The sequence below is a fragment of the Vanacampus margaritifer genome, chromosome 9 (assembly GCF_051991255.1).
Source record: "Vanacampus margaritifer isolate UIUO_Vmar chromosome 9, RoL_Vmar_1.0, whole genome shotgun sequence".
NCBI classification, from domain to species: domain Eukaryota; kingdom Metazoa; phylum Chordata; class Actinopteri; order Syngnathiformes; family Syngnathidae; genus Vanacampus; species Vanacampus margaritifer.
The window spans coordinates 14,580,404-14,604,637 of NC_135440.1; the positions used below are offsets into that span (position 1 = coordinate 14,580,404).

General features: G+C 40.1%; 1 protein-coding gene across 11 annotated transcripts in view; it reads right to left on the reverse strand.

Moving 5' to 3' along the window:
- Positions 1-359: 359 nt before the first annotated feature.
- Positions 360-24,234, reverse strand: part of LOC144057263 (uncharacterized) — a 30,385-nt gene continuing 6,510 nt past the window's right edge. For 3 of the 11 annotated variants that reach the window (XM_077574592.1, XM_077574591.1, XM_077574593.1), the window contains exons 2-32: positions 22,016-23,550; positions 21,627-21,908; positions 21,448-21,552; positions 20,550-20,668; positions 20,186-20,404; positions 20,016-20,103; positions 19,486-19,638; positions 18,980-19,077; positions 18,524-18,696; positions 18,322-18,429; positions 17,580-17,762; positions 17,313-17,465; positions 16,403-17,215; positions 15,952-16,146; positions 15,653-15,871; positions 15,006-15,524; positions 14,731-14,925; positions 14,417-14,638; positions 14,151-14,315; positions 13,806-14,009; positions 13,496-13,693; positions 12,848-13,035; positions 12,594-12,659; positions 12,465-12,503; positions 11,815-11,877; positions 10,118-10,291; positions 6,239-6,604; positions 5,783-5,905; positions 5,358-5,468; positions 4,678-4,758; positions 360-3,004 (exon numbers count right to left, since the gene is read on the reverse strand). In XM_077574592.1, coding sequence (XP_077430718.1) covers positions 2,975-3,004; positions 4,678-4,758; positions 5,358-5,468; positions 5,783-5,905; positions 6,239-6,604; positions 10,118-10,291; positions 11,815-11,877; positions 12,465-12,503; positions 12,594-12,659; positions 12,848-13,035; positions 13,496-13,693; positions 13,806-14,009; positions 14,151-14,315; positions 14,417-14,638; positions 14,731-14,925; positions 15,006-15,524; positions 15,653-15,871; positions 15,952-16,146; positions 16,403-17,215; positions 17,313-17,465; positions 17,580-17,762; positions 18,322-18,429; positions 18,524-18,696; positions 18,980-19,077; positions 19,486-19,638; positions 20,016-20,103; positions 20,186-20,404; positions 20,550-20,668; positions 21,448-21,552; positions 21,627-21,908; positions 22,016-23,542 — 7,179 coding nt within the window. In that variant the 5' untranslated portion in view covers positions 23,543-23,550 and the 3' untranslated portion in view covers positions 360-2,974. The other 8 variants (XM_077574596.1, XM_077574594.1, XM_077574595.1 and 5 more) reach the window with 8 other exon arrangements.

Genomic DNA, 24,234 nt, shown 5'->3' on the forward strand with positions numbered 1-24,234 from the left:
ATCATATTCTTTCAAAAAATTCAGTGAAATGTTCTCAAATAAACAAGAGGGTGTATTTGAATAAAACCACATCACATTATGCGCCCACATCAAGCGTAACGACCCTCTGTAGAAAAATGACGCGGCTCTGTACATTACATTTGATGATGAACAAAGATGTTGTGCATAATTATCAAATCCCTTTGAAATTTTACACTTTCAAGAGATATTTCTAAATGTATTGCTCTCTGTCGCAATGTTTCCCAACCTTTATTGAACCTCCCTAGGCATGACAGTTCACAGAGAACAATTTGCATAGTAGCAAACAAAAACGGTGAAAAATAAATAAATAAATAAAAATGCGGCATTAAGAGTCAGAATAATGCTTATTTCATTTTTTTAATAAAAGACAAAGAATCACAAAGCAACAATATTTTCCACCATCTAAAATCTATATTTCCCATGTGAAATTCTAAGTTTCTTCTGGGGAGGTTGCTGTTGTTGTAGCTACCAAGTTTGCGACCGAGACGAGGAAACACGTGGACTAAAAGGGACGGACGGACGGACAGACGGGTGCGTTTGACAGCTTCTATCGTCTACAGAAAAAAGCACATTAGACAGCAAGTGAGATCAAATCTACTCGGACTATGTGGTAAAAGGCTTTACAAACTTTCTTGATATAAACTTTGTGACATTTCTAAATGTCACAGTACATCAAATCACATCAAACAGTTGCTACTTTACAAATAAATTACTGTATAGTAGAACATGTTTAAAAAAACAAAAACAAAAAAACATGTGCTCCTATGACAAAAAAAGCCACATTTACCAGGACAGCTGCCTTCGCCTTCCACTTGCGCTTTACTGAGATGAGCCACAAGCGCAACGTGTTCCCCCAAGAGTTTAGTTGGAAATTGTACAAAAAATTAGAACAATATTAAATTTGGCGGTTTTCTAGAAACTGAGCCCACATGAAAAAAAATATTTTCCCATTAATTTAAAGGGGTTTGGGTCAGGGGAAAATATGATTGTAAAATAGATTATTAAAAGGGGAAGTAGACCCTTTTTTTTGGACAATATGTTCTATGCAGCCCCACTAGTCTAAATATGGTATTCTGGTTAATACTGCGTTAGTGGAATACGAGTTAAGCAGCGAAATCCAGCCGAGATGACATCACAGTTGCTTGGGTAACAACCGATCACAACTCAGCTTAAGAAAACAGGTGAGCTGTGATTGGTCATTGCCTGAGCACTGACCAACTGTGATGTCATCTTCAGTCCACAGCAAGGTGCAAAATGGCCGCCCCCTGAGATGGATAAAAACGGCTGGATTTTGCTTCATACCTCTTATTCCACAAATATTAATATTAACACATTCAAACCCAAAAACGTATGAATACATTTTTTAATACTTTATCCTTTACTCCCAAAAATGTATTTATACGTTGTTGTTTTTTTATATGTTTTTTTTATGCTAGAGAATACAGAAGGCTTTGATACAGCTTCTGACATGAAGAGGTCGCTTAAAGCAATGGGCGTTATTACAAAAAACGTCCAGCAGGTGGCAGCAGAGTATAAGAGATCAGCCAGGGCCATGTTGCAACAAGCTCTTTTTGCTAGTGTTTTCAACAGGTTTGTGAATAATGATGAAACTTAGCTGTATTTTAATGCTAATTGCTGCAAAATGGTGACTGATACAAATATTTTTTTTTTTCCTAAAGAAAGAAGAGGCTTATCTTTCTCATCTTTTGGTAGGTTCCATGTTTTTATAGCAATAGAAGAGAATATTATGTGGACCTTGCAAAAATGAATGCGGAAGTGAATGAGTGACTAGTGAAGTCACATATAACGTATTATTGTCAAAAAATGTTTCAGGTTGACTTCCACTTTAAAAAGGAAGCCTTTGGAAGTGACCTCCATTTTTGTACGTATTCCTACGAAATTCTCGTGAGAACAGGCTCTTTCAATGTTTTGACTTCACACGGCTGAACATGAATGTACATTACAAGCAGGGACGGATATAAATATATGGACATTCCTCATACATTCTGATTGAGGTCTGTGGTCTTGTGACGTATATTAAAACCTGAGAGAAACAGACCGAAGCTTTAAACGTGCATCAACCAAATGTATTCAAAGCATCATGGCTGAGGGAAGCACAACGTTAGCACGGGCTACTGAATGGCGGGCTAATTGACATGACGTCCCACAAGAGGAATCGAGTAAGAAACTAATTATGGAAGAAAGTCTTCAAAAGAGAACTCGACTTTAGTCAACAGCACATTTTCAATCAGTGGGGGATATGAATAACTTAAAAAATTCAATTTGTACAAACACTATAAAAGCATTACACCTATAAAATAGAGAAATATGTCAAAATAGATCAAGTCTTAATTCAAACTTTACAAGAACATGTAGGCTACAGGATGTCGGCTGGTCGAAAAAGAAGGAAATTTTGATTAATTTTCCTAAGCAAAACCAAACAGCTGTCCGAATTAGGGCGCAGAATTGTCTTAATGTGAGGTACACAATTTCATCCAATGTTTGTCCCGAACGCATGAATAAACAAGAAGAAAGTCCCCTGGTGAATAGTCCAAGGGAATGAACACTGACAATCGAAATTAACTCAGAAACAGTGCATTTGTGAAACAAACAATTTTTAAAAAGGGAAGTAAACGTGTTTAAAAGCAAACATATCTGCTACAATTGAAGAGAAGGAGAAATAGGTCTTAAAACAATGGAAATGGATGTGAGAAGCTCTTCAGACCCTTCGCAGGTGAGGTTTGATCAGCACGGTGCAAGCCCTCCTCTAACTTTCTATGAACAGCTCAAAGCATAAAAAGAAAGAAAACAAACACGGTCTACTCAGATTCTGCTAGCGGGTGCACATTCAGAGATATGTGTGCGTGTATTAAGTAAGAGTGGGTCCGTCGGTGTGTGTTGAGTTGCTGCACTCTGACCAAGAGACGTGAGAGATGGATGCTCAAAGGAGTAGTTACAATGCTGATGCGCCGCCATCTTCCCCCTGTAAGAGACATAGTCCAAATTATAATCATTTAGGGAATAGTTCAAAATGTAATCTTGACATAGAAATGGCCATACCTAGCTGGTAGCTATTTGAAGCTAACATACGTGTATAAGGTTGCAAAGTGGTGGAGAATTTCCAATACTTTTTTTTTTTAAGTTTTCAGTAAATTTCCATGGGGACATGGGGAATTTGGAAAATATTTACTTAATTCAAACATTCCATTGGAATTATGTCAAATTATATAAATTGAAGGTAATTTACTGGAAAGCCACAATATCATATTCAAGAATAAACATGTTATTTGTCCGCATGGAGGCATTGCCTGTGCCACCAAATCTGGTTATCAGGATTATGCTAAAATGTATTGTCCCCAACTTGATTTAAACTCCCTTTTAAAGGGATAATGTGTAAAATTGAGTGTCATCTAGTGGTGAACTAACAGAATGCAACAACCTAAGTTAGAAGCGTGCACTACGGTGCCTTAGGCTGCGTAAAATTCAGATTTTTTCACAAGTATCTGATTTTTTCATGCAGTGTGAACGGTACAATTCAGATTTTTTCACACCTGGGCCTCTTTCGTATGTGGACTTGACGTTGCGAGTCGGGTTACTTCCGAGAACACTGCAAAGTGCCGTTGTTTTGGGTTTACGTCACTCGACGTGTGCTCTTTGCGCATGCGAGTCGCATCACGGGCAGCGTTGCGTTCACATTAGATGTCGCATTTGTTTTTATAATGTAAACAGTACGAAAAAAGATTGGATTTAACAAAACATCCGACATGGGAATCACACCCTTCAGTGTGAACGTGAAGAGACCACACCTAACTTATGTAATATAATTAGTGATTACTAGACCTACGGTTATATATATTTTTTCAAAACATGCACGTTGATGTGATACATCTTTTTTTTTGGCATTTTATTGAAATGACTAGTGTTTTTTTAAAATGAATTAACATTGAAAAATTCTACACACTGTCTCTTTAAGAGCCAACCATCAATTTTATATATTCCTGTTATCTTCCCATAAAGACCATAAATCTTAAAAATCCCCACATTTTGCAACCCTTCTTGTGTAAAAGTGCATACTGCAAGAATGTGTTTAGGTTTCACACCGGACACTGAGTTCTTCCACCTTGTGCTGAAAATGCTGTGAAAAGTACTTTATAGTTCACACCAGACATTGGCACAAATGGTGTCACGCTTGAGGATGGAAAACTGTGACTGTGTGAAATCGCACAGTTGTGACGATAACCTGAATAAGTGTGTAAAAAGCAAGGGGGAAATGCGGCTGCGGCAATTTTGCAGGAACTCAGTAAAAGAGCCCGTCACTTGTTTTATGCAGATTAATAAATAAAATATTGAAGGCACTCTTTCCTCACAATCATTAACAAATGCATGTCCTGGAAATTCTTTTGTGGAGCTTTCTGCTCACATTACTGAAGTAGAAGATGCAGAATATGTACTGTATACTTTTCTTTTAAGATTGAACCGAACATTTATGTTTAAACAAGGTCTAAAATAGCACCATATCTTATTTGATGATCCCCTCTAAATCCTCCTGTTCTTTGGTCTCTAAATATTTATGGACTACATCTTTGGAATCATGTCACTGAATCTGCTTCATGACAACATGCTCGTCAGTTATATGGCGTTAATGAAGTTCTGTACCTTATCCTGGTCCACTTCACTGTCGGCAGTTATGACAATTCTTTTCTCCACACGGGTCTCTGAGGAGCCACTTTTCACAATCTGTTTTAGGGAACACAGCAAACAATAGATATATTAATTAGTGCTGTCAAAGTTAAAGCGTTAACTAATTAATTAATCAGAAAAAATTATTGCATTCATCATGTATTAACGCAGATTATTCACACTATTAATTTTGATTACAGATGATCCTTTAGCTGACAGCAAATTGTTACGTTAAAGGTAGCACAGGTTGTGTTTGAGCAATGCATGCATTAAAGAAAAGTATTGAATAATTATTTGCATATGACATTCCGAATATTTGTTCATGTCAAACTAATGGGGTCATTTTTTTCCATTTTAAATTATGCAAGTAATTAATTGATTCTAAAAAGAGGAGGATGAGCATGTGCAGTGGATCAAAAAATGTTAAAGACGCCCCTCGTTACATTAAATGTCGAAAAAATTAACACATAACAGGTGCTCTTCAAAATTTGACGAGCATTTTTTTTTTGCCTTTTTAATTAAGCGATTTATCGTGATTAATCAAAATTCTAAGATGTGATTAATCTGATAAAAAAATTAATCGTTTGACAGCTCTAATATGAATCATTTGAAATATGAGAAGAGCAGAAGAGCAGTTTGAAAAATCAGCAGCTGACCTTGGAGATGTGTGTAGTGGTGGTAGTGACGGTGGTGCCACTGACGGTTTCGGAGCTCTGAGAGACAGACATGGTGCTTTCTTTGTCCTCTTCTGTCCCATCAACTGCACCCTGAGAAAGACAGACCAAAAAAATGAACATGATTGGTCATAGACAACCACTATACATGCCATTTGTATTTTGTCGTGTTTCAACAGGCAAATTGAACATATATTTGCTCATCTATCTACGCCAGTGACGTATAGTGATTGGCTGAAAACTTCAATGTTTTACCACCAGAAGACAGAAGGGTACACACAAAGGGAATTATCATTTCATGAGCGTCAACCAGGTATGGGGCTCTTCTTGCTGCTGCATCTCCCTTCAGGCGACTAACTGACAAATAGATGAAGTGAAGTGGGCGAGTCCGGTTCTTGAGCCCCTACCTTTGCAGACTCGTAGGTGACGGTCTTGGTTGGGACGATAGGGACTTCTGTGGTGGAGATGTCACTGGGTAAGGAGTTGGGGACAGCTGTGATGGTGACTGTTTGGGTCTGCACCAGAGGCGGCTGTGGATGGGAGCATAGCCCCGTGAGTGGCTGTTTAACCAGACACCTCGCACCCCCACACCAAACTTCTCACACCATGCATGCCTTTAAAGGCCAGAAAGGATCGATTCACAATGAAACAACCGCATCTTGGAATCATTTCCGTCACCAGTGATTACAAAAGGAAAGCAGAAAATGTGAAGTCCCAGAAATGAGCAAAAGATGACAGATAAAAGAAAGTCAGCAGAGCGAGAGCACCATCACCATACCCGAGAGCCCACTGTGCAACAACTCATATGTGGCAAACAGCAAAAAGCGAGACAAGGAAAAAGCCTGAAGGAGACAGGAGGCTACCTGGAAGCTGCGTATGACCCGAGGACCACCGCTCCTGAAATAGGAAGCAGGGGAAGATCCAACTATATTCCCAGAGCGCTCCAAAAATCTGGGACATGAACCTTCTTCTTTCTGGGCCTCGTCTAAATATTGACTGCTTGCGTCGAGGGAGAGAGGCAGTTGCACCATCGCCACCTCTACCATTGGCAGCAGGGATGATTCAATCACCACGAGCGCTTCCTGATCACATGACTTGTCAAAAGGAACTCGGGGAGCCACGGCACTATGACCGAGGCTAGCAATGAGACTGGACTTCAAATTCACTGCGGTTTCCGTGAGTGCAGCTCTGGTCCCTGAACCTCTGCACAGCGGACTAATGTGCAAGCTCTAAAAGAAAAAAGAAAAATACCAATCCATTTAAATTATAACCACGTGAATATACAGTGTGTACTTCATTAGTACACCCCCTTTCTATAAATCCTTGAGCTTAAATGGGAAGTCAACCCAAATAATTGTTTTTGACAATAATATATTCAATGCAGCCTTACTGGTCTAAATATGGTGTTCTGGTTAATATTGCGTTAATGGAATATGAGTTAAGCAGCAAAATCCTGCCGTTTTTATCCATTTCAGGGGGCGTCCATTTTGCCACTTACTGTCGACTGAAGATGACAGCAAGTGCCCTGAGATGGATAGAAACGCCTGGATTTTTCTTCATAACTCATATCCCAAAAATGTAATATTAATCAGAATGTCGTGTTTAGACTAGTGAGGTCACATATAACATATCATTGTCAAGAAATACTTATGGTTGACTTCCATTTTAAATGTCACGCTAAGGCAACATGTACAACATTGGAAATGCTAAATCTTAACAAAACATGGATGTACTGTAGCGGGTAGTTCTGTGACAAAATTCAATTAACCAAAGAGACTAAAAGCTGATATGACAACAAACAATACAGGTTGAGATAAATATTTTTATTAATACTGGGACAAAGAACCCATATTCATTGTTACTATCAAACCTATTTCGGTACACCATATTTCCTCAAATAGTGGCCTGGGGGCGTATTGACACAGCGATCCCTGTTGATTGGTCAACAGAGAATTATTCTGTTTGGAATGAAGTGTGTGTGTGCTCTAAAATAGCAGTTTGCTTCTGTGACCTTTTGTCAATAGTGGTGTGCAGTCAAAGGCAGAAAAGGAAATAATTGTTCCCTGCTCAAATTTCTGCACTTTACAAACAAACAAGCACAAGCACTTTGGTGAAGTTAGAATATGATTGCACTTGCTGTTTGAACAGTCTGTTGTCCATTTTGTTGATCATGTTTTACCAAATAAATTGTTTCTTTCCTACACAATTCTCATAAGGTAGTTTCACACGCCTTTACGCCTGTGGTGAAGTTTTTTTTCATAATTTTTTTTCTGTGGTGGAACTTTAACCAAATGAAGGTGTATCGTATCAAACAAACTGTACCACCTGTTAGATTATTGGTGGCATTGAATGCTATTTTATTTTATTGCAGAAAAAAAAGAAAGAAAAGTCATGTACGTGAAGGGAGGTTTTTGAAGAAAATTCTAAAAGATAATGCAGTCGTTGATTGAGACATTAGAGCTGAGGTCGCTATTTGAGGATGTATGGTAAACAAAACAAACAAAAAAATTGTGCTACTATTGGTTGCTTACATCAGACAACGATCTAGATGTTCTGTAATTATACAGAGAACAATGCAAAATAAACTTTTTTTTACTTTTTTTCCTCACTAACATGATCACTACTAACAAGTACATGTCAATAAATATCTTGATACATGATAAAATGCACACACAAAAATACAAAATGCGTGAATACACAACCCGTGATGTGTAAATGGAATGCGTTTATTCTTTGGTCATGCACAAGGACTCATGCAGTTGCTATACACTGCCTTGTCCAACACTAGTGAACGATCCCCCCCCCCCCCCAAAAAAAAGTTTAAGTATTACAATTTAGCTGCCTTGTGGATTCTTATCACAGCATTAATAGACTGTGACAAATATTTTGATGAATGTCTCAGTACACCAGAACTATTGGCTGATTTTAATAAAAATGTCTTTACTTCACAGTGTGAATAAAAGTAGGTAACAAATGCTATATAAAATGCTAAATAAAAATATGTTTGATGAGTCCAACAAAAAGTCAGAAAAGATGTAAAAGAGTGTTGGATTCACATCCAGTTGTAATCAGTCTGTTTGGAAATAATAGTGTTAAGAAACAGAAAAGGTGACAGTCTTGTTCCATGAAGGAGAGGGAAAAAAAAGGTGGCTTCTCGAGTGGAGCGGAGGATGAGAAATGAGGAATGCTACGGTGATGTCAGAGAGGAGGCGGAGGACGGAGAAGAGAAAGCGAGATGGCAAGGTGATTGGGTTCTGTCTCCGCAGGTCACACTCACGCCTGTGTGGGATTTCCAGAGAGTCCAGACGGACCCTCAGCTGCGTTTGGAGTAGAAGTCTAGCAGGGGGCCGCGCGGGAGGCGGGTGACAAACTGAAGGGGGTGGGGGGAGCAGGGGAGAGAGATGAGAGGGAGGAATTTTGATGGCCATTGAACTTGCAAAAATTGTGTTTAATTGATCGATTGAAGGTCATGTTATTTCAAGCATGGAACTGCTAGCACATGCATTTTAACATGCATTTTAAAAAAAAGTTTAATCCCATGTAGGACTCTTACTTAAAAAAGACAGAAAGTCATCCTCACTTTTACCATTCTAGGAAAGAACCATACTGTATGTCGTCGTCTCTATACTAGTTAGACAATTATTCTTTCAAGTATTGTTTTAAGTGTGTTGCATAACAGCTCGCTGCATTGTGTTTAATGACAGTAATTTAATCCGGCTATATTTGTTGTTGTTGATTCTCCAGCTCATTATAGATAATATTATTACTTGGTGCGGGTTCTCCACAAAAACAAATTAGTGTCCAAGTGCAGACATTATGCGAGCAGTTAAATGGGAGCTACGCTAGAAAGTATCCTAATCCTTCATCCATCTGAAAGGCGATACTTGGTGTGATGTTTCAAATCAGATTATGCAAGATGCAATTCATGATTACCATTTATTCTAGTTATGATATAGTTACCGATTATGATGGTGGCCAGAGTGTAAAAACATCGAGCACAGCTGTGAATCAGACCTTCTCTCTTCAGGAAAAAACAAAAGGTTTGGAGAAAGCAGCAGTGAAGTGTAAAAGCGGCGTGGGAAGAAAAGAGTGCAAAACCAAAAAGTCGTAGAAGCAGAAAAAGTATGAAGAGGAGGGCAGGGAAGGAAACTTTGCAGTGTGTGAGAACGTGCAAAAGTCATTTCCCGCATGCCATGCATGCAATGCGGACACGTCAGAAACATCCGATGCATGTGCGATGAAGCATGTCGGTGGAAAGCCGAAAATGCCTCATCCACATCAAACTTGACTGAGTGAGAATATACAAGTGTAGACCCTATTCAAACCGTCCAACCTTCATCAGATCATGCGTGTGCTGCATCTTACATGCCATAGCCATGAATAGGTCTGAACATGCGCACACAATCATTTCCCATCAAACTATCTAACAACCAAGAAAGCAGCCTGGAAGAGCCTCGTCGAATATTACATAATATAATTCCAGTCAATTGATCACATGGAACAGTGATTACAAAATAAAAACATCCAACTTGCACATGGTTACTAGCACACACTCTGCTTTCCAAACACACATAACAACCTTAACAACTGTCCAACTATTAGTAGATCTCTGATATATGATGATAGGGCGCATGCATATACAGTATGCATCACATTTTGTGGATTTGATTCATCATGTGTGTGTGCTTGTCCTTTTGGTTTCCTTTCATACAATGATGTGTTGTTTGGTGTGTGAGACTTACCCCATCTGCACTGGGCTGACCGTTGACACCCAGGGTACGTAATGGTGAGTGCGTGGACAGACGCTTGTCCCATTCACTGGGCCTGCTCTCTGGCACTGCTTCCATGAAGTTCCTCTTCAGCTCGCTGATACTGGCGTGATGCCTGAGCAGGTCCTCCTGGGGCTTGTCAAACTCCTACAAAGGGAAAGGCCGGGTGAAGGGAAGAAGGGCCGTAGGGTTTGAGGAATATGGAATATGGCAGTAGGGCGGGAGGAAAGAGGATGGGGGGAAAAAAATTAATCAGGGATTACCATTACCTTTGGTAAAGGGTTGATGAAATATGACTAAATAAGCAAAAGCAAAGTTAGTGATTGAATTTCGATAATTAATGAGTCACATCTTAAGTTAACTGGAATGTGTGATTTACATTATTGATCAACGGGATAAGATTTATTGTGCAACGCAAGGTTCTGTGACTTGTTCCATTGATGAAATTCCAACCTGTGCCATGATTTGTCAAACAGAGTTGATTGTGAAGCTTAAAATTTAGATTTGGTGGTTGGCAGAATGCTTGCAAAAATCTGGAAAACATGCTGCAAATCAGTGGAAGTGAAAACTGGGCTTCATTTAAAAAAAAGAAGAAGAAAAAGGTTGCATTCAACACAAATGAACCAAGCAGCAATAACGCTGAACATTTAGCATCAAGTTGACCTCTATAGATTGTGCAATCACACATAATGTAGCCAAAGCTTGAGTAAGGAACTACTGCTAATCATTGCCTGCATAGAGCAACTTCATGTTAAGTGTCCCCAACTTAGCATACATAGCACCAGAACCATATGACAGGAAATCATTATTCTTATTTTCATTTTCTAATCACTAATAATTCATGCTAAATTAGAATTAGATTAGTCGATTAATTTTAGTTGCAAAATTGCAGAGACTATCAGTGCATGCGTTTCAAGCAAATTAGCAAATGAGGTGGCAAAAGCATGGCGAGAGAAGTGCATAAGCATAACAGGAGGATCCTGATGATCTATTGTAAAAAATAAATAAATAAATAAAAACGGTGTCAAAATCAGTCTAAACCATAAAGTACATACTTTCTATTTGTACATTCCCAATTGAGTAAGAAGACAACAGTGTGATTCATAGTGCTACATTGCAATTCAGGGTGACATTCAACGCCACCAAAAGTAACAATAATTTGACAGTAGACTACTAGAAAGAACACCAATTACAATTACACCATGTCTGTTCAACAAGGTGATTTATGTTGGAATAATATGGTGTGCTATCAGTTTCGATTCACATTGTAAATTGAAATGTCATTTTGATTTGTAAAAAAATATATAGTTAATGTAATTACTATTAATATTGCTTTGTGCTTTAGGTTTTAGAAAGAAAAAAATCTTGTGAATCATGTGTAACTTGGTTCCCCTCACTAGAAGGATAGTTTTAGGGAATGTAAAGTACAATCAGTGCCAGAACAGCCCAATTGGTCGATGCCTTCAGCAGCACACTCCTGGAAGAAGTGGATTAGAGCCGGCATAATCACACATTTGTTTGGTTATCTACATCGCCAATCGGACGTGCTGAATGCTGATGAGAGTTCAAAATCAAGCCTTCATGCAAGCGTGATATGAAACAGCAGCCAGTGCACCAAAGAGCAAGAAAAACAAAGTGAGAGACGTGACATCTCCAGTGGGGATACAAACCTCCAACATTAAAAGGCTATGTCTCTTATAAATTGAGTCACCCTCAATGTTCTTAGCTCTTTTCTGTGAAAATTGAACAGAACAAAAAGGGAGGAGTCAGGGTGTCAGTTTCCTATGAAGGTAGCTACATGTCGGACATGCACACTATGACGTTCATTGAAGTGTTAATTAAAAAAAAAAAGAAAAAAAAGATAAGGAGCTGCAAAGAGTAAACATGCAAAATGGTTTGAGGCTAATAATCAAATCCCTACAGGTTTGAGTCCTCTAGTCTGATGTTATATAAAGAAACAAGCATGTGTGATGACACGAGTGGGAATAAAAAATTGGTTAACATGCCCTGTTTTTAGTGCACATTAAATCCATGCAAATGCATTCTAGTGGTTGCAACTGCATGCAATGAGGATAATAATGCCATTAAAGGCAAATGTGTGTACAACCTTGAGGCAATAATACAATTGTGTAATCATAGTCCATATGGCTTGCAAATATTATATCCATTCTTACATGTTCTATAAAATGAATTGAAATGACTCGAACTTTATATGGCCGAGCTACTTGGATGCATATGAGAAGAAGATGAAATTATTGTTTTGGACGGAGCAAATTGTCAGCAGAAATGGAGAAATTACACACACGGCTAAGAATCTGACCTTTCGCAACTGCACCACCTCTCTGCTCGTCACCTCAGACTGCGAGGAGAGAGGGAGACATGTTAGCATACGTACCACTTATTGTCTTGAATGGAAACATGTCTCAGAGACTGGAGACCCGACACTAACCTGAATGTCCCCATTGATGGAAAGTGTCAGTGAGGAGTCAGTTCTCTGGTCAGTCCATACTGCTGACTACAGCAGCAAGAGACATAGTTCAGAGAACATTCCCTGATCGGTCATTTAGCATTTTTTCATTAATGAAAATATTTGAATGCTAATGCCTATTTTGGAGCTATCTCATGACATATTTCATGAGACAGCAGTTTTTCGAAGAAAAATGAAAACACTTGAAACTGTTAACGTAAGAATCAAATGACTACCTCGGTTTTCGATGGCTCAAGAACTTCTAAAGTGACCTCAAGCTTCCTTTCCTCTTTGATTCCTGTCCTGATTGGAGTGGAAGTCTGAGGCTGGTCCAAGGGTGCCATTGGAATTCCAGCTTCTGCCAGAGCGGCTTGGGAGAAGACTGGTGCGCTGACAGGACGGGCGCTTCTCTGTGTGGTCACCACTGAACACAAAGCGGAAGGGATCTTGCATTAGAAATCAATGTTGTAAAACGAATTATCTAAAAAAAAAAATATATATATATATATATCACACACAAACTCCACACTGCCAAACTGCCACTTTGTACGTATCGCAAGCTTCTAAGGAATGAGCACACGCACTGTAGTATACTTTACCTTGAATTTTCCTTCACAGACAACCTGAGCAGAGCACACGCAAAATTCCACCAAGTGGAAAGAATGACAAGCAGCGGTACAGTTCTTGTTAGGAAGCATAGGAGCTACCAAGCTCAATGTAACTGAGAAAGCGAGATTAGGAGCAAAAGTTCTTCAATCTGATGAACAAAATACTGTCAGACGTCCTTAAGTGATGGTCAAGCATCATCCATCTTGATTTGATGTTAATAAGCAAGGGTCAAAAAGCAAAACCATGTGCAAGTAGCACACAAATTGACGGAATACCTGGCTTTCTGAATCTGCGGCCAACATCTAGTAGAACAAACCAATCATCATGGACATGGGTGTGTTTGAGGGGCCGTCTTTCTTCCTGGATCTGTTTCTCAAACTGGGGTCTCGCAAAAACAGAAATCCTTGTTTTGCTCTCAGAAGTTTTCACTCTAGGAACTTCTGCCGGGAATCTGGGGCGCTCGGGCACGGCAGCTAATTTCATAGAATATCATTAAATACTGAACATTGGGACACAAACATTTAGAATGAACTTCAGCAACCATAATCTATGTAGCCACGACGGACTGAATCCTTTCCAATATACCTGTTTTCCTAGGAGGCACATCTAGAAGAGTAAACCAATCATCCTCCAGCTTTCTCCCTATTTGAACTGGCTGCGGCTGCTGCTGCAACGACTCTTGCATCCACATCTGTTCCACTACAGTAATTCTCTGCAGTGAGTTCTGCTCTATGACTGCAAAAGCTTTAGATGCAGCTACATCAGGATATTTTTGGACCGGTTCAGCCACTATTGTAGAATAAAAAAAAGTCTAAATCAAGCTTAGCCACAAAAGGCGATCTATTTCATTTATACCCCAAAATTATATACTGTATATATGTGAACAGAAACGTAAATTAAACTGTGCTTTGCGTGATGTAAAAGGCATACCTGGTACTTTTACTGCATCTAAAAACACAAACCAGTCATCATCCACCTCTCGTCGTTGTGGTTTCCTTTCAACTAACTTCACCGGCAGCCTCACTTTTTCTATGCTGGATTTTTGTTTTGTTTCTTTAACTGCGGTCACATTCACAATATTCTCAACCACAGAAACTGGCAAGAAAAATAGTACATAATGCAGATTTAAATTAAAGTTGTACAGGATAATTGAAAATTTTTAAATTGTTCATGACGATACATTTAGGGATGATTACCTGATGGTAAAGGAGCTGTTTTTTCTATGGTTTGTTGTTGGAACAGTTCGAACCAATTATCTTCTCCTTCTCTCCCTGATGCTGGTCTCATTTCTGAAATTTGTGTTTCATCAAGCCTGGTGTTCTCACCAATTATCTTCATCTCCCATGTTCTAGTCTCAGTGGTTAACACCTCAGCCTCAAAAGGCTTCCTCATAGCTGGAGTAATTTCAACAGGCGCGTCTGGCACAAGCAGACAGTCAACAGGAAAAAAAATTATGTTTCTATTGGCCAATCAAAGGTAAATAAGCTGAACTCAAACACAAACTGTATACCTGGTGGTAGTACAACGGCTTCATCATGAACAGCATCAAATGCCACAAACCAGTCATCATCTTTCTCTGGCTGTGGTTGGGATGGACGCGCTCTCATCTGGTCCAAACCAACCGGTAGCGGTTTCAGCTCTATCGCTTTCACTTCAATCACAGGTCCTACATCTGGATAGATTTGAGCTGCCTTTGCTAAGGGAACTATTTCAGAAGTGAAAATTAGATTCCTCTGGTGCACTGATATGTGTGAAAAGCACAAGACGAAAGTGAGATGTGGGTACCTGGGGGTACAAAGGTTGTTTCTCTGGGAATAACATCCAGCAGTAGAAACCAGTCATCATCTCTCTGTATGACTGACGGGAATATTTCCAGCTCCGGATAAATTTTCTTAGAACCCTCTTCTTTTTGCACCACCTCTCCTACAACAACCTCCACTCTTTCTTCAACTACAGTAGAAATACCTTTTTCAGCATAAGTCTGAACATATCCAGCCTGGGTCACTTGACAAGAAGAAGGATGTGAATTTATTAAATCAGTGGCGGCTCCATGTATTAATGAAAAGTATGTTTGGATGTTGGCAATACCTGGTGGTACAAACTGTGTTTCTCTGGTGTGAACGTCCAGCAGTAAAAACCAATCGTCGTCTATTTCTCTTAGACTGGCTAGCGTCATTGTGACCTCATTTTGGCTCAGATCCTCTTTTATTTCTGTTTCTTTAACTATTACAACATCCATGGGTTCATCTCTCATTTCAACTGGCACATCAGTCAGAGAGACATCTTCAGACACATCAACAGCAGCTACAAGAAGAAGATACAAACTCTCAAACTCGACACAGATGGGCTTTTAGATAAAAATGCCAGCAAAGCTCAACGTGATTGTTTGCTTTAGTAAAGCTGTGAAGCAGTACAGGGGACGTTAGCAATACCTGGTGCTACATAACTGGTTTCTTTGGAAACAACATCCAGCAACACAAACCAATCATCGTCTTGTTCTTTCACAGGCTGTTGTTGGATTTTTTGAAGATATGGTGGCGCCTCTTCTCTTCTCTCTGTCTTTTCAAGTTGCACTTCCCTAATCTCCTCACGTTTTTCAACCATAGAGAACGAACTTTCTGCCTCTATCTTGTCGGGTTCCTTCAAGGTAACTGGTGAGTAAAATGTGTGAGCATGAGACCAAGGCAACGCTTAAAGTGTTCTGAAGCAGCACAGGGGAACACAGCAGTACCTGGTTTTGCACGTCTGGGAACACCATCCAGCGATACAAACCAGTCATCGTCTCTTTTTAGAGAGGTCTGTGGTGGAGAAATGTCTTCTACTGGTGGCTCTTCTAGTAAGACCCTTTTTTCCACAACTGCTGTAACCACTGATTTTGAAGTTAAAAACTCCCCCTCATCCATCACAACACGTTTCGTTGATGTAACTGAACAAGGTGAAGAAAAACAAATTAAATACTTGGACACAAGTAAGTTGCACCAAAGCTCGAAATAAAGCAAAGCTGGTTGACGTGCAGGAAGCCGTTGATAAGAGTTTTGTTTATAAATGCAAAAGACAGTTGAAAATCCATAGTCTCAAACTAGGAAGCATCAGGCTAGCCATTGTTTTTTGGTTAGCGCTATTACTGACAAAAAATGAGCGAGAAGATTTAAATTGCTCAATGTGAAATGCCATTACTGTACCTGATGGTTTGATAATAGGCGTGTATGGAGGACGGTCAAATAGCACAGACCACATATCCTTATCTTTGTTTGGTGAAGATCCATTTTCAATGTCACCAACTTCCCTGTCAGCTCTTTCCTCCAATATTTCTGTCTTCAATCCAATCTCACTGTCTTGGCACGTCTTTTCTGAGATTATCTTTAGAATTGTATCTTCCATAGCATCAAGCCTTTGTGGCCTCTGATCCACAAAAGCAACTCTCTTCTTAGTCCTTACCTCGCTCTGATAAGAGACCTGAGAAGAGGAACTGACAGGTTGAAAATTCAACTTTTCCTCCACCTCATCTTTCCATTCCTCTTCTATCTGACGTAGCTTCTCTCGCAGACTATAATCAAACAAATTCTCATCTCGTCCTTTTTCAGTATCGTCTTCTTCAGGCAAAAGGCCCTTTAAAAACACCTCTTTTATTTGCTCCTCTAATTCATCTTTTTCTTCGTCCTCATTCATGTTCTTCACAATCATCACAGCATTTTTCAACACAGTCCGTGTTATGGCTTTACTTTCTTTCTGCAGTTCCTCCTCCATTAGTTTGGTAACTTCTTGTTCCCCTAACTCCTCTTCTATCACCTCCTGAATCCTATCTGACATCTCTTCTACTTCTTGGAGCCTCTCTTCTAAATCTCTAACTTTCCTTAGCCTCCTCTCCAAATCTTCCATCTCTTCTAGTTTCTCCACTACCATCACCATCTCCTCTAGCCTCTCAATGACCTCCTCATCTGTTAATTCTTGCTCTTGTAGAGACATAGCCGCCTCCTCATTCACGTCGAGCTGGGCTGCATTGAGGAGAAGCAGGAATGGAACACAAAACGTGATGCAAAAATGAGTGTTATGTCTCATTAACAATATTCAAAGACTGCTTGCAATTCATACCATCACGCAGTGACTCACGCTGAGGTTTATCGACAGTTTTATACAAGGACAGGCTGGGGATTCGGTCAAAGTAGTGGAACCAATTATGAACTCGTTCCTGTGCTGGTCGCAATAGCCTGTCAAATGAGCTCATGCTTGCCAAGCTGAAATTAGCTGACAATATGAGAAGAGAAATAATTTACACCGAATGAACAAAAAGACAGAAGTGTTCAATAAATGCACATTGAGTACACTTCTGAAGCTAGCAGGGATTACAAATGCTCATACCTGGCCATTCTACAAAATCAAAAGATGGGGAAAATGGAAAGGGAGGATCTCGTTCGACCAGCGTAGACCATTCATCTTCTTTTCTCGTCTTTAGTAGAGCATCAGATGGAAGCTCCCACCATGGCCGACTGCCTGTCTGAGTATTCCACGACTGATTAAATGTCTGTTCAGACTCACTTCTGGCTGTGAAGAGATGATCGATTATGTGATGATGTTTTCTAGTGTTTCAAGTTACATGAAAAGCGTTTAAGCAAGATCTTGGTGAGTCCAGAAAGCAGAGGTTAGCAAGAAAGCTCAATGGTTAAGAGTTTCTAATTTGTCCATTCAGCACAAATGTGATGCCCAAAAATGGCAATGTTGTTTCAACAAGTCATTGAAGCAGAGATGGTTACAAAAAGGGGAGACAAGTTAAGATGATGAGAACAAAGCTCCTGAAGTAGGTGCATAACAAACATCAAGCTGCAACTTCTGAGCAAGCCAAAAAAAACAACAAGCCTGAATCAGTCAGCGCATTGCGCAGTGACCAAAGACACCCTGGGATCATGCCAGGGGAAAGACAAAGTGGTTGGCTGAACAGTTCAATGAACTGACATCGGCATCCATAGTTGAATGGTCTTTCTGGTCAGAGTGTTAAACATGGCAAAGGAACCATGGATTGGTAAATTAAAGGAAACCGTAAAGCCATTAGTAAGCACAAATAATATATGGTGCTGGTGGCAAAGCTCCACACAATTCCAGGTACCTTGAAATTCTATGGAAGGATGAGGGTTTTCAGAAACAAGCATCGACGACCAGTCATCAACCTCACACCTGGTTGATGCTGTGAGACTCTGGAGAGTCTTGTCTACAGCTGTTGGACCGAAAGAAGCGTATCTTTCTGTATCTTGTGCTCCATGATGAAACGTTTGTGTACTGTAGCACACAGTTCGGGCTCCGGAACATACCTCCATCTAAATTGCGGGAGAGGCGTTTGCTTGCAGAGCGTGTGAAGCGAGGGGCGGGGCGGTCGATCATGGAGCTGGCTTGCCGGGTCTGGGCCTGGGTGCGCCCGCTGTACCTGAACTTGGAGCCCAGGACGAGGAAGCGACGTGACGAGGGAGGCTCGGTTGTTGAAACCCTGAGGAAAAGGCACATTTCTTCCATTTCCATTGACCATGGAGCAACAAGCCAACAGATGCACTACGTACATTATTTCAAATTCCAAAATTGGCAGTGTTGCGTAACTTGGTAAGCAACAACTTTGACCCTTAGATGGTTCATTCTAAGGTCAGGGCGAGTGCACTGTAGCTAGATCCAACTTCACGGATTAGGCTGCAGTTAGCCAATTATGCAGAGGACAGGCATGTGTTGGGCAAGAAGAGCCATGACATCCAAAGTGGGCAAGATCAACCTGTTCTTACCTGAAGAAGGTGTGATGCTCAACGCAAACTTTCCACAACTTCTTCGAGGCTTTGTAGTTTGGGAGTTTGAAGCCGATAGTGCTTTCATACTGCTCTTGCTGTGTGCCAAGAAAACAAAACAATTAAGGCAGGGTCAAAAAGGGTCACATTCAGTTGATCACATTAGTCTGGCACACAGCATGAAGCATGACATTTACCCCGGAGCAAGGTCGCATTAGTGCATTCTAAATCCCGTGCAGTCAGACCGACTACTATATTGAATTTCAGTCATTTAGAATATTACGACTAGGAATACTTTATGAAGCCTAAAAAAGAGAGAAAGTGGAAACGGCCCTCAATTAACACAGTAACTAATACATCAGGACCAATATACAGTTACAGTATATATAATACAGAGCAAAAAAAAAATAAATAGAATTTTATTTTTTGTTACCAGAAGACCCAGTCATGATATGTAAAAAAAAAAGAAAAAAAGTTTACTTCAACAAATGCATATTTTTATTTACCTCAGACGGCCGGATCTTAATGAAGAAGCTGCTGCGTTTGTAAGAGATCTTGAGAACTTTTGGCCAAGGGAAACGGTTGATTCTCAGCTTGTCTTTGTAAACCATCAGACCGCCAGAACAAACTCCAAGTGTAATGTCCACGCCATCAAGATCCTGCAAAAGCACAAACAGTCACAGTGACAGGTTATTACATAGTCCTGCGGTTTCAACACTAGTCCACTGGGGGGCAGACTTTCAAAAACTATGAGGTCATGGAGTTCAAAAGCGTATGTACTGAGATACCTGGCATAATTTTTCAATTTTTTTAAAGCTTTGATTAGTGTTGCAATTATAACGTTTGGCCATGTTATCATGCCAAATGTGTTGTATTGCACAGACATGGTATAACAGAGGTGGTGTGTTCTTTGTAGTAGTCATTTACAAATTGCAATGCAGTTAAATTATTGCTACATTTGGTGGTGGTGAATATGACACGCTGAGTTACAACACAAGTGCAATTAATGACACTCTTGTCTCTAACAGAATTTTACCTTGGCTTGGTGAAGGTCCACACCATACATGGCAAGTTTCTTGGCATTTTCCAGGAACAGCATGTCTGCTTGAGCTGGAGTCATTGACCTTCCACACAAAAAAAAATTCTGAATCAAATCTTGCATACAAGTTCTGATTCTTTACCTTATTATACCTTCTGGAGGCTTACCTATAAGTGCGATGTAACTCCATCACCTTTTCCTCCAGCTCTTTGCTCTGTCCAGGAGCAAGAATAAGATCTTTAACATAGTCAGCTCCATGGACTTCCGGGTCATATTCACCAAGCTCCGACTGTGCTGTGTAAGAGCCCAGCAGGGATAGGGTGACAAAGGAACATGGAAGAACCCCATTCATGATGTCCTTCCTCAGCTGGAGACACAGATAGTACCTGGAAAAGAGAAGATCTTCTATAATGTATCAAGCATTAACGAGGTAGTTGACATTCGTTCAAATACAAGTTTGCTTCCCACTCCTAAATATGAATCGAGAGGTGGGCAAGGTTGTCTAACAAAAGCATAATACGTGAAATTCACCTCGTGAGGTCTTCAGTAAGCTGTGCCGGGTCAGGAGGATAGAACCTTATGTTGAAAGTAAACTCGTAGACCGCACCTGGCACCTGTTTCCTGATTTCCTTGGCAGGTTCCAGCCATGTCTGACAGGGGAAAATATACATCAGGAATAAATCATATGACAGTACATCCTATGGTCAATTTCAATTGTTGCCCGATGTACTCAATCTAATTTTGAGGAAGAAGGAACTCGGGTTGGTTTGATTTAAAACACAATAAATTCTACACAGATCAAATAGGATTTGATTTTTGAAAACTGCATTTGTACAATATGTAGGATTCCATGAAATATTGAGCATCTAGAAATCATATAACAAGGGTGTTTTTTTTGTTTTTGTTTTTTAAATACTTAAAAAAATGTGAAAATCTTTGCTTTCTCTCTGGGAAAACTAAATACATTTTGACAAAGCTTGTTTATGTAGTAATATATTAACTTTTTACATGTTCAATAATTTATCACTATAAAATGAACTGTCAAACTAAATGGTAGAACTGGTTCTTGTGTTTGTTGTCAAAAAGTAATACCACAACCTCTGCGGGTATTTCAAAAAAAATAAAAAATTTGTATGCAGAGTTGTATAGCGCAGAAAAAGTAACCCCAGAAAAATATAACAGCTTGCAAGCACATATCTCAGGTTGAAAGTTTCTAAACACATTGACCAATTTACTAAGTTGTCAACACTGACTCAACACAGCCAATTTCTAAGTGTAAGCAGTGTCAGCAGGGACCTTGTTTTTATATATATATATATATATACTGTATATATGTATATATATATATATATATATATATATAAATTGAATAAAAGGGAGTGGCACACTAACAAAATCCATGTAAACGAATGTTAAGTTTAAAGCTGACCTTGTTGGTTGGTGTTTCCCAGTGAGCGAGACCAAAGTAATCTTTCTCCAGTAGGTTGAGGTTGTCACACACTTTAGTGATGAGCTCCTGTCCTTTAGCATGTTTCTAAACGAGAAGATGCAATCAGAAAGACGAACCCGATCATTTGTGAACAGCCTGTAACGTGCGTGATCTCTTACATCGAGCTCACACTCATACTGAGTGTCATCCAGCAAAGTGACTTTGCACTGAATTGTTTTCTGTCGTTTGGAGCCTTTGGCATCGTCACCCTTCTTCTCAGTCTTCTTTTCTTTCGCAGGCTTTTCGTCTTTGGGCTCCTCATCTCCATTTGCTTCCGTCTCCTCGGCTTCTGCTTCTTCCTCTTTCTTCTCTGCACCCTCCTCCTCCTCTTCCACAAGTTCCACTTCTTCGGGCTCCTCCTTGATTGCACCTTGTTCCTTGGGTTCCTCTGGAGCTGGCTGCTGGAGGAGTCAGAACGGGAGAAGAGGTAAATGCATAACATGGGTTTGAAAATTTGAGCTCAGTAACAGGTTTGAGGAAAACTCCTCTTTGCAGTTTTTGCACTGACCTGCATCTCTGCGCTGCTGAGTGAGTGCTGATCAGGAGCGTGTTCAGTTTCTGGCTCAGTTTTAAGTTCTGGTTCTGGGGCAGCAATTGGTGCTTTCACCCGCGCCTCACTTGACCCTTTCTCCACGTCCTTCTTGCCCTTTTTCACTTTTTTCCTCCCTTTGTCTTCTTCCTGTTTATCATCTGCCTTCTTCTTCCCCTTTTCCTCTTCCTTCTTTTTTGCCTCTTTTGATTTCTCCTCTTCTTTCTTTTTTGCCTCTTTTGATTTCTCCTCGTCTTTCTTTTTGGCCTCCTTCAATGCTTCCTCTTCTTTCTTTTTGGTGTCCTTCAGTTTTTCCTCTTTCTTTTTGGCCTCCTTCAATTTGTCCTCCTCTTTCTTTTTGGCCTCCTTCAATTTGTCCTCCTCTTTCTTTTTTTCCTCCTTCAATTTTTCCTCCTCTTTCTTTTTTTCCTCCTTCAATTTTTCCTCCTCTTTCTTTTTTGCCTCCTTCAGTTTTTCCTCCTCTTTCTTTTTTAATTTCTCCTCCTTGACCTTCTCCTCCTCCTTCTTTTTTGCCTTTTCCTCCTCTTTCTTCTTGACTTTTTCTGCCTCCTTTGCCTTCTCTTCTTCTCGCTTCTTCTCTTTCTCCTCCTCCTTCTTCTTTGCCCTTTCTTCTTCCTCTGCTTTTTTCTTAGCCTTTTCTTCTTCCTTTTTCTTCACCCTTTCCTCTTTTTCTTTTTTCTTTGCAACCTTTTTATCAACTTTTTCCTCCTCTATAGTCTCCTTCTCAGGCTCTGTTTCAGTGCATTTATCTTCTGTCCTCTTCTCTTGTTTAGTCTCCAATTTTTCTTCTTCTATTTCTACAGCTTCCTCTACCTTTGCCTCTTCTTTTTGCTCCACTTTCTTCTCCTCTTCTTTCTTCTCGTCCTCTTTTTTCTCCTCCTCTTGCGTCTTGTCCTGCTCCTCTTCCTTTTTCTCCTCTGCGGTTTTCACCTTCTCTGCATCCCTTTCTTCTGTTTTCTTCTTGGTTTCTTTCTTTTTCTTTTTACTACCCTTCTTCTCTATTTTCTCGGGCTCAGTCTTTTTTTCCTCTTTTTGTTGTTTCTCTTCACTCTGTTTTATCTCTTTCGAATCTGATTTCTCCTCTAGGAGAGCATCATTCTCTTCAGTTTTCACTGTTTCTTCTTCCACTTTCCCAGCCTGTTCTTCTTTGTCCTCCTTTTCTTCCCTTGCTTTCTCTGCCTCAAAGCCTTCTCCTTCTGAACACTGTGAGCGGCGTTTAAGAAAAGAGGAAAAGAGGCGAGAGAGGCCTTTTCCAGCAGAGGTTCTGGTGCGAGGCTTCAGCTGCTCTTCTTCAGGTGAGGAGGCTGCATCGGCAGAGCCAGGCTCAGCAGCCTGTCCCTGTGCCTTCTTGCTCTGCTGCTCGCCCTCGGGCTCTGGTGCTGTTGCCTCGGGACTCTGCTTGTTCTCAGGTTCGGGTTCAGCCGCGCTAGCCTTCTGCTTGCCTTCAGTGTCCGCCTCGCTCACGGCACTTGCCTCTGTTGTCATGGTAGCCACTGGGATGGAGAACAAGAAACTAGTCAGAAATGTAGACAGGTCACAGTGCTTTTCAGAAAGTGACAGAGCACAACACTGCTGCACTTGAAACAAAACAAACAAGATTAGGATCAATGAGCTATAAGCTTGTGTGTCGTAAACATGCGTAATTCTGTTTGGCAAACATGTGCTAATGAATAGCAACGCTAAACCATTAGTGAAGTATATAAAGCAAAACATTTTCTTTTAATTATTCTTTCTGCTTCTAAGGTTTCATAACTAATAATACAACAATAATAATATATGTCTAGTTTGTCTATTGAAAAGCATTCATACATTGAATTACTATCAACAAACAATTATGATGTTTCTTTCCCCTTTTAGTGGCATTTAGCCAACTGTCAACCACAGACTACATTCACAATACACACTCATTCACACAGTAGACATCCTACAAAGCACGCACATGCACAGAATCCTACAATAGCTGTCCTTGTTGGATGGTGGGTCCAATATCACAATCGCCTGTTGCAGACTCATTAAATCTTACGGTCACAAAGGAAGCATTCTACACTGTGTAGGTGCCTATTAGCATCGCTTGTACTATCCGTCCCAACCTGTGTAGTTTTACCTTCTCACATACAAGAAGAGCTTGATGGCAAGGAAACGCGCAATGTTTAAAAAAAAAAACTATTGCCAACTAA